This window comes from Tasmannia lanceolata, unplaced genomic scaffold (genome assembly GCF_043159265.1).
Source record: "Tasmannia lanceolata isolate RefF3 unplaced genomic scaffold, GAP_Taslan_0.1 ptg000013l, whole genome shotgun sequence".
In the NCBI taxonomy this organism is placed as follows: Eukaryota; Viridiplantae; Streptophyta; class Magnoliopsida; order Canellales; family Winteraceae; genus Tasmannia; species Tasmannia lanceolata.
In genome coordinates, this window is record NW_027518690.1 from 42013826 (window position 1) to 42024388 (window position 10563).

General features: G+C 38.4%; 1 protein-coding gene and 1 pseudogene across 1 annotated transcript; both read left to right on the forward strand.

The window, feature by feature from the left end:
* Nucleotides 1–1338: 1338 nt before the first annotated feature.
* On the forward strand, nucleotides 1339–4567 carry LOC143891261 (uncharacterized). Its single transcript, XM_077395881.1, has 3 exons — nucleotides 1339–1957; nucleotides 2102–4033; nucleotides 4203–4567. Exons 1-3 carry the CDS (start codon nucleotides 1339–1341, stop codon nucleotides 4565–4567), a joined length of 2916 nt encoding a protein of 971 aa, XP_077251996.1.
* Nucleotides 4568–6120: 1553 nt separating this feature from the next.
* LOC143891262 (MDIS1-interacting receptor like kinase 2 pseudogene) lies at nucleotides 6121–7937 on the forward strand (annotated as a pseudogene).
* Nucleotides 7938–10563: the final 2626 nt, after the last annotated feature.

Below are 10563 nucleotides of genomic sequence, written 5' to 3' on the forward strand. Positions count from 1 at the left end.
TCCATTAGAATTTTTTTTTTTTTGAAAACAGGGCCTTTAGGGTATGCTATTGTGCTTCGCCCCCACTCCACTGTTTCAAGAGGGAATGGCACCTGTTCAAGATCCTAACCCTCCATCTAATCTATCTCACAAGATTGAACATGTTCCGAAATTTCCGTTTATTGATAGTTTATCGACGAAATTTGGAAGATTGACATTCATTTTCTTCAAAAAAAAGCCAAGGATATTTTGGGATTTGTCCCCCTCGCACGAAAAGACACTCATTAGTCCCAAAATATCTGTAACACAAGATGATCCTAATCCAATTTGAGGAGATTTCTAAATTTTGTGATGTGTCCCCACGCCCAAAATCATCCAATCCACTTTTTGGTGAATGGCTGAGATTGAATAACCTATTTTTCAGTTAGATTAATCTTAGCCATTCACCAATAAGTGATGGGCTGATTATGATCATTTTTAGGGCCCAACAAATGCTAGATTAGGTCATCCAACTATATAGAACCCTAGATTGTTTCCATAGGATGATCCTAACCCTCTGATCTATAGAGGGATTGATCGGATGGTTAGAATCATCTTATGGAGACGATCTATGGGATAAAATAAGGGATTGTGCCCCAACAAATGAATGGTTTGGATTAGTCCTATGAAGTGGGTTTCACCGTACTTTTTGACAAATATGGGAAGTTGAGGGGCACTCTGAGTATAAATAATAGAAAATTTCTATTATTTGTCATCACAAAATAATAGAAAGGGATTTGCTAGGGTCCATTGCATGAAGGCATTTTGTGGCTGGTTGTTGCATGTGAGAGCAGCCACGTAGGTTCACTGACTCATAAATAATCTACTTTGGTGGTGTGGATCCAATGGAATACTTGATTTTATATACAGATTCCCATCTGGAATACTAGAATTGATCACAGTCATTGATTCCAAAGATAGCTTAATCGTTCTGTACTTATAATTATAAGAAGAATGTTAAACAGAAGGGCACCCCAGAAAAAATACCTACAAGAGTTCTCCCATTGGACCAACTTGCCGAGGAGCATTTTTTATTCATTTAATTTAACATTTTTGTGTGCCATAATAAATGTACTTGCATCTACATGTGTCATCAACCTCTTCACGGTAAAACACAGCGTGAGCTAATAAGATGAGTTTATGTGGTGATCGAATGATCAAGAAGAAGAAAAGACTACGCTTAGAAAAATACGAGTGGAGCAAGAATAGACGTGGTACACAATTATTCCCCTCAAGGCACGGCATAGAAGGACACACGACTTTTTCACTATAAATCTACATCCAACATGAGCCAAAAAAACTCAAACACCACCAACAACCATGGCCTTGAAGAAATCTCTCTCCCTCTTCTCTTTACTTTTCTGCTTTCTCATGCTTTCTTGCCGTTCAATAACGGCAAATTCAGTAGAAGCAGAGGCTCTCCTCGGCTGGAAAGCTAGCCTCCTTAACCAAGCTCCTCTCAATTCATGGTCGCTTCACAATGCCACCAATAAAAGCCCATGCAATTGGAGGGGAATAGCATGTAACCACGAAGGAAGTGTCACTCAAATAAACCTAACAAGTGTAGGTTTGCAAGGTAAGCTCTATAACTTCAAATTCTCTTCCTTTCCCAAACTTGCCAATCTTGATCTTAGCAACAATGCACTCTTCAGAACAATTCCTTCCGCAATAGGAAACTTGACCAACCTTGTCACGTTGTACCTCTACAACAATAATCTCTCTGGTCCCATCCCAAAAGAAATAGGAAATTTGAAAAATATAGTTGAACTAGACATGTCCTCTAACATTCTAATAGGTTCCATTCCTTCGACCTTAGGAAACTTGACCAATCTTTCCCTCTTGGACCTCTATAACAATAATCTCTCTGGCCCCATCCCTGAAGAAATAGGATATTTGAAAAATATGGCTCATGTGGGAATGTCCAATAACATTCTAACAGGTTCCATTCCTTCCGCAATAGGAAACTTGACCAGCCTTGTCACGTTGTCCCTCCACATCAATAAGCTCTCTGGCCCCATCCCAAAAGAAATAGGATATTTGAAAAATATGGCTAATATGGCAATGTCCGATAACATTCTAACAGGTTCCATTCCATCCGCAATAGGAAACTTGACCAACCTTGTCTGGTTGTACCTCTACACCAATAATCTCTCTGGCCCCATCCCTAAAGAAATAGGATATTTGAGAAATATGGGTAGTCTGGCAATGTCCTTTAACATTCTAACAGGTTCCATTCCTTCCGCAATAGGAAATTTGACCAACCTTGTCACGATGCACCTCTGCAGTAATAAGCTCTCTGGCCCCATCCCTGAAGAAATAGGAAATTTGAAAAATATGGTTAATCTGGACATGACCTATAACCTTCTTAATGGTGCAATTCCGCCCTCTTTGGGCGATCTTAAAAAGCTAGCCTTTCTAAGCCTATCTTACAATCAACTTTCGGGTCCCATCCCAAAAAGCTGGAGAAACTGGACGTCCTTAACCAGACTTACTATCAACGGAAACCAGCTCACTAGAAATATGTCTGAAGACTTTGGAGTTTGTCCAAATCTAACATACATTGACTTGAGCTGTAACCATTTGTCTGGTGAACTCTCTCCAAGTTGGGTCAAGTATAAAAATTTGACTGGTTTAAAGCTCTCGGGGAACTTGATAACTGGTAAAATACCACTAGAGTTTGGACAATTGATTCAACTAGCAGTATTCGACCTTTCTTCAAACCTTTTGGTCGGGGAGATTCCAAAGGAATTGGGGAGCTTGACAGCCTTATATAACATGAGTTTAAATGGTAACCAACTTTCTGGTCGGATACCATCAGAAATGGGAAAACTGTCCAATTTGGAGATCCTGGACCTATCAGCAAACAAACTAACTGGATCGATACCAGAACAACTAGAAGATTGCTTGAAATTATATTCTTTGAACTTAAGCAGAAATCATTTGAACGGAAGCATTCCATTTCAAATTGGCAATCTAGCAGAGCTGCAAATTATGCTAGATCTTAGTTTTAACATGCTTACAGGAGAAATAACGCCCCAACTGCAAAAATTACACATGCTGGAAATCTTAAATCTCTCCCACAACAAGCTTTTTGGGTCAATTCCATCTTCTCTAGAAAATATGCTCAGCTTGACATCGATTGATTTATCATACAATAATTTGGTGGGTAGCCTTCCTAACAACAAAGCCTTCCAACAAGGGACATTTGTCGGCAACAAAGGTTTATGCGGCAAAGCGCAAGGTGTGCAACCATGCAATTCCACGCCAATAAACAATGGTGAACCAAAAAAAAGACATAACGTTATCATATTGATCATTCTTCCTCTTTTGAGCGCACTAATCCTTCTACTTCTAGTTTTTGGCATTTCTTCCTTTTTTTGCCTGAGAACAAGAAATGCAGAGGGACAAAGAAATGAAAGGAATAAAGACCTATTTTCGATATGGAATTGGGATGGGTGTATTTCTTATGAAGATATCATCGATGCAACTGAGGAGTTTGATGACAGATACTGCATTGGGGAAGGCGGATATGGGAGAGTTTACAAAGCATATCTGCCAACAGGGCAAACAGTAGCTGTAAAAAAACTTCACAAATTGGAAGATGGCGAGCAAATTGATCAGAGAAGTTTTAGAAATGAGGTACGTGCATTAACAGAAATCCGTCACCGCAATGTTGTCAAGCTTTACGGGTTTTGCTCCCATCGTCGATGTATGTTTCTCATTTATGAGTACATAGAAAGAGGAAATTTGGCTAATATACTAAGCAGTGACGAAGGGGCGATGGAGTTGGATTGGGTGAAGAGGGTTAATATTATTAAAGCTGTGGCACATTCTTTATCATACATGCACCATGATTGCGACCCGCCAATAGTTCATCGAGATATCTCAAGCAAAAATGTCTTATTGGATTCAGAATTTGAGGCTCACGTATCTGATTTTGGTACTTCTAGAATTCTAATGCCGGATTCATCCAACTGGATAGAGCTTGCAGGCACTCGTGGATATGTTGCTCCAGGTTAGTTCCTCCTATATTGTGCCTACTTTATTGTTGCGGTATAATTGTTTAGAAAATTGTCTTATTTATTGTTATGTCATTTGGCTCACCTACGGAAGGACAAAATGTTTGCCAAGAAATTTTATGTCATTTGACTTCTTTTTCTTTTCTTTTCTTTTTTTTTTGGCAGAGCTTGCTTACACAATGAGAGTGACGGAGAAATGCGATGTATATAGCTTTGGGGTTTTAGCACTTGAAGTGATAATGGGAAGGCACCCCGGAGATATCATCTCTTCCTTGTTAACATCATCATCTGAAGTTGGCCAAAATCTACGGCTAAAGGATGTGTTAGAGCCACGGCTCCCAAATCCCGAAGACCAAGTTGGAAATGAAGTTTTTCTGGCAGTGTCAATGGCACTCGCGTGCGTAAATGCAAATCCACAAACTCGGCCACCCATGCAACACATCTCTGGAAAGTTCTCTGCTCGAACTCCATCTTTTCCAAAGCCATTCCACACAATCGAAATGTCTCAACTGATGGAATTTCAAGTGTAAATGGGTTGGGTCTGTTCACCTACTCAGTTATATTGTATAGGTCAGTATTTCATATAGTTGATCAAAATAAGGGACGGACTAGGCTGATTGTCACCGTCGAGATCAAGTCTTGGGTCCCACTTGGAGACATGTATGTTTCATTTAGACCATTGATCTTTGTAGACCATAATGAGGCAACCCACATGGTTTTGTACCTTCTGGTCCTATTGCTCATTTGAAAGATGTGTAAAATAACATGCTACATAGGATGATTCTAAAATAAAAACCTCTACAGATCGGAGGGTTAAGATCATTTTATAGAATTGATTTTTGAGGTAGAACCTATATATGTGAAGGCCCAACAAATGAACGGCTTGGATCATCAAACCATACGAGCTCCGATGTATTTTTTTTTTTTAAATTACACTTACATGCGATCACATATAAAACCTATACAATCTAGAGAAATTTACATTTATGGTATATTTGAAATTTACATTTATAGGATATTTAATTAAAGAATTTACATTTATAAGGTTTTATATGTGCCCTCATGTAGGTGGAAATATATGTGCCCGCATATAAAATATTTCCGCATACATGTGGACACATGTTCTTCTCCCTATAAAATATTTCCTCCTACTTGGGACAGCCAACTCCAGTTGGAGAGGGGCTGATGTAGTACACGTGGGAAGGATTCAACGGGCCTGATTGCAACATACACTGGAGCTGGCTTTCCCATGTAAAGAAAATGCTCCAATTTATCATTTCCCTTCGTAAAAGCATGTATTTTTTGCATGATCGATTAAACTTTGAGCCTAGACTTACCAGTTTCTTACGTAGGAGAAGCTTCTTTTTGAATTTCCTAAGATTTATTGGAATTTTCTAGATTTTCAGATTATAATTGAAAAACTGAAATTTTCATATTTACATCCTTTCAAAACTTCCATCGAATTCCCCCAATAAGCTTTTAACCACTTGGAATTTCACAGATACCCTTGATCTCGATGGAAACAATGCAGGCATAGGGATGAAAAAATAAATCAATATGTAAAAAAGGGTTTTGCCACTCGTCAAAGAGCATTGGGAACATGAATTTACAGATGGTTGGATACTTTTTACACACGTTTGTAAATTTATGTAAATTCATGGTTCCAATGCTCCTTAAGGAGTATCCCTGGCACTCGTTAGCAAAACTCGTACAAAAATGAGGAGACACACCACAGCTTCATATAGAGGAACCACTCCCCAATTAGGGAAATGATAAATGCGCCCCTATTCATCACATGGGACACCCAACTGCAGTCCGCATGGCAATCAAATCCGTTGAGTCCTTCTCAAGTGAAGTACACCAGCCCCTCTACAGTCATTGATCGAGACTACCCCTCCCTCTAAGCCATGTGGCGTGGAGGGATATGTTGGGTTCCACTCTTGGTTCTTTGAAATTAAGCAGAAATCATTTGAATGGAAGCATTGCATTTCAAATTGGCAATCTAGCTGAGCTACAAAATATTTTAGATCTTAGCTGTAACTTGGTTACAGGAGAAATATCGCCCCAACTAGGAAAATTACACATGTTGGAAATCTTAAATATTTCGTACGATAAGCTTATCGGTTCAATTCCATCTTCTTTGGAAGATATGCTCAGCTTGACATTGATGAATTTATCATACAATAATTTGGTGCGTAGTCTTCCTAACAGCAAAGCCTTCCAACAAGGGACATTTGTCGGCAACAAAGGACTATGTGGCAAAGCGCAAGGTTTGCAATCGTACAATTCCCCACTGATAAAGAGAAATGCAGAGGGACAGAGAAACGAAATGAATAAAGATCTATTTTCGATATGGAATTGGGATGGGTGTATTTCTTATGAAGATATCATCAATACGATAGAGAACTTTGATGACAAATACTGCATTCGGGAGGGCGGATATGGGAGAGTTTACAAAGCATCCTTGCCAACAGGGCAAGTAGTAGGTGTAAAAAAGCTTCACAAATTAATTGGAAGATGGCAAGCAAATTGATCAGAGAAGTTTCATAAATGAGGTACGAGCATTAACAGAAATTCGTCACCGCAGCATTGTGAAGCTTTACGGGTTTTGTATCCATCGTCGATGTATGTTTCTGGTTTATGAGTATATGGAAAGTGGAATTTTGGCTAATATCCTAAACAGTGAAGAAGGGGCAATGGAGTTGGATTGGGTGAAGAGGGTGAATATTATTAAAGCTGTGGCACATTCTTCATCATACATGCAGCATGACTGCGACCCGCCAATAGTTCATCGAGATATCTCTAGCAAAAATGTTTTATTGGATTCAGAATTTGAGGCTCATGTCTCTGATTTTGGTACTGCTAGACTTCTAATGCCTTATTCATCAAATTGGACAGAACTTGCAGGCACTTACGGATATGTTGCTCCAGGTTAGTTCGTCACATATTGTGCCTAATTTATTGTCTTAATATAATTGTTTAGAAAATTACATCTTATTTGGTTTTTATGTTATTGGCTCACACCCACCTAAGGTCAAAATATTTTTATGTTATCCTAAGGCCCTGTTTGTCTTGGATTTTGAAAACCAATTGTGAATCCGAAACCGATTATTGGACTCACAATTAAACGTATATTTGAGTTCAATTGCAGTTTTGGGCTCACAATCGGTTCTCAAAATCCTTGACAAACAGGGCCTAAAACAAAAAACCACCTTAAAATTGGTGGAAAATTTACTTGACTAGTAAGTATCTAAAATTTTGAGTATTCTTACTAAGATTTTAGTCAAGGGGATTTTTGTAAATTTTCCAACTTTAAAATGTTTGATTAGGAAATGGATTTGCTTAATTTCTATTGTTTCGATGTGGAATTTTTCGAGAAATATTAGCCTATTTCTTTTTAATTTTTACGGAATGATGAGTTGCCAGCCAGCACTGACCTGATCCAACGGTCACACGAGCACCGAAGTAAAACCCACATCCAAACCTCTCTTGTCATGGTCTGCTCATGTCACATACTAGTTTCATTGCACCTTAAGCAAAAGGTTAAAGGCATGTAATTGTAATGTGCAGAAGGTTAAAAGGATGTTCGGATCCTGGAGATATCATTGTTTATGTGGATTTTTTTTGGCAGAGCTTGCTTACGCAATGAGAGTGACCGAGAAATGCGATGTATATAGCTTTGGGGTTTTAGCACTTGAAGTGATAATGGGAAGACACCCTGGAGATATCATCTCCTCCTTGTCATCATCATCATCTGAAGGTGACCAGAATCTACGGCTAAAGGATGTGTTGGACCCACGGCTCCCGAATCCCGAAGACCAAGTTGGAAATGAAGTAGTTTTGGCAGTGTCAATGGCACTTGCGTGCATAAATGTTGTAACACCCAGCCCCAATGCTTGAACTCGTTTTAACTTCTTGAAATGGGTGTCATTACCAAAAATCAATCTCGGGATTAATTGCTTAGAAATGAGTGTCGTTACCAAGTCGAGTTTAGGAATAATTACTTGGAAGTGGGTGTCTTTTTCTCAAATTGAAGCATAATGTTTAGGCAAGAGACATTGAAAATGGTAAAGGGTGCTATTATCATCAATGGAGTAAAGTCCATTTAAACACTTCTTTTTAAAAGGCTGCTCATTTTGGAAAGCACCATAAGATTGACCGAAAATAACACCTCCACTAAAGTTAAAATTGGCTTTGAATAGAATATCTCTTTAGTAGGTAGGATTTTTTTGGAAGCTCTATCATTTCAAGATTCAATCTTGGTAGGTTTCCTCCTATGGATTTTCAGCTAGTAGAGAATAAGGTAGCATCTACATATTCAAAAGGAAAATGACAGGTCAATAATTCCTTGTTAGAAATATTGCTTGCATAACAAAAGAAAAGGCATGTGAGCCTCATCGTTTTGGACAGTTCCTATGGGGGACATTTTGGGTTATCGTATCTATAGAAAGGAGCTGCTTCATAGGCTTATGGGAGGTCCTTGCTTCCATAGTTAGATGGGATTCCATTCTTATTAGAGGAAGAAAAGAAAGGTATTTTGTTTGTGAGAAGAGGTATGGGTTTGAAGGAAGAAAATTTGCTTCTTGTTTTTTCTTCTGTCTCTTGTTCTTATTAGCTATGGATTTGAAGGAGCAACAAATAGTCTATCTAAAGAAGAATACATGGAGGTGGAGAGACAATTCAAGATTCTAAACAAACCAGCAGTTAAGACTATTAAGGTATTTATATTTTCTTTGATCCTAAGCCTCTATTTGGTAGGAATACCTCCTATTGCATAGTGGGTCCTACATTCAGGTGATCCAAACCGTCCATCTGATAAGCGCTATTATGGGTCTGCTGTAATGGTCCAATGTGTATTTTTGCTCGTTGAACGTTGGAGGTTTTCTGCTTTCTCCCACCAAAAATATTTTGTTTGATTGATAGTGTATCAGGCGATTAGAGATCATCATAAGGCTTAAAAAAAATACAGGAGGTAGGGGCCTATACGTAGCAATGAGTATGTTGGCATTGCATCACAGAAGTGGCGGAGGGTAAGATCTAATGAAGGATATTTCCTCTTGTGGGTCCCTCCTCTGATTGATCCAAGGCGTCCATTTAATAGCCCTTACCCCAAACTTTGGGCCAAAATCTTGAACACAGTCACTTAAATCATTCATCTAATATGATTTATAAATATATAAGTGATATTTGTATGTTACATACAAAAATTGATGGGAGTCTGTACTATTTGCAGACAGAATTTGGACAAATCTTTGATTGTGTTGATACCAAAATAACAGCCACAAGTTTCAACTGGGTGCTTCGCTAAAGGAAATTCTTAGAGTGGCGCTTAAGGTAGGTGATCCTACCCTATGTCAGTGTATTATTAAATATTTACATTTAGCTAAGTTGAAAGCTGTCTAGTACAATTTCTGCATATCTACTCTCATTTGGAACTTGTTTTGGAGAAGATTCTCACTGACCGTTTTTTAGTATGTCATTCTAAATAGTTGAATGTCATTATGCATGGTATCCTTTAGTCTTGAAATGTTTTCATTCCTATACATAAAAAGCTTTACGAAGAACATGATTTTGAAAACTAGAATTCATGAAGCAACAATTTGAAAAGCACCTTGTTTACAATATGGTTTTCATAGATTCGAATTGTGGGGGTCCCCTATGGTTTGAAGCGTTTACAAAATTTATGGCACGGTATTGCAAACATTAAATTGCTTCTATCTATAATTGTATACAATCTTGGTATGGAATGGATTCCGCCAGTAAGGTTGATCTCTGGTGGGGATCTAGTGCCCAACCTGCCAGTGGGTGAGTACACTGGACGTGATCATGTAGACCGGTCAAATTTTATCTGCCCGTAAGATTGATCTCGGGCGGCCAGTAGGGAGTCCTCTGGCTATTGATATTGTGACATTGCGCGCTTTTGGACCTGTGAGTCCTGCGAACGAGTGGTCGCCTTGGGTTACGCTGCTTGCCAATAAGGTTGGAAATTGGCCACAGAGAAGACTGTTAAGTATTTAATTTCCAAGTGGAAAAATGCAAAAATCAAGTGTTTGAAAATATATATTCTTTGTCATTGATTTCAAAGTGGAAAACTGCATAACCGAGTGGTTGGAACTGTTTTTGTAAAAAACATGTATTTTTCTTATATAGCTTATGTAGAAATGATCTTCTTGATTCTTATCAATTTCTGCATTGCCTAAATTTTATGGCATGTTACTTCTTTTCCGCACCAGCTTTGTTTTCGTTTTCCTATTAGCTGGCTTGGATTTGGAAAACCGGCTGGGCTGTTAGCTCATTATGTGGTTTAACAATTTTCAGATACAGAGGAGCGATAGTAGACTTGCTGAGATCAGGCACTTTGATTGGAGCTTAGGAAATTTCTTGCTTTCTTTCATTATTCGAGTTAGAGACTTTTGTTACTTTATTAAGGTGATTGTCGTCTAATAAGAATTGTTTGGATTTAGACTTATGGACCTAATCTATATTTGTATTTCATTTGAGCTCTAATTGAGACTAAAATTTCCGC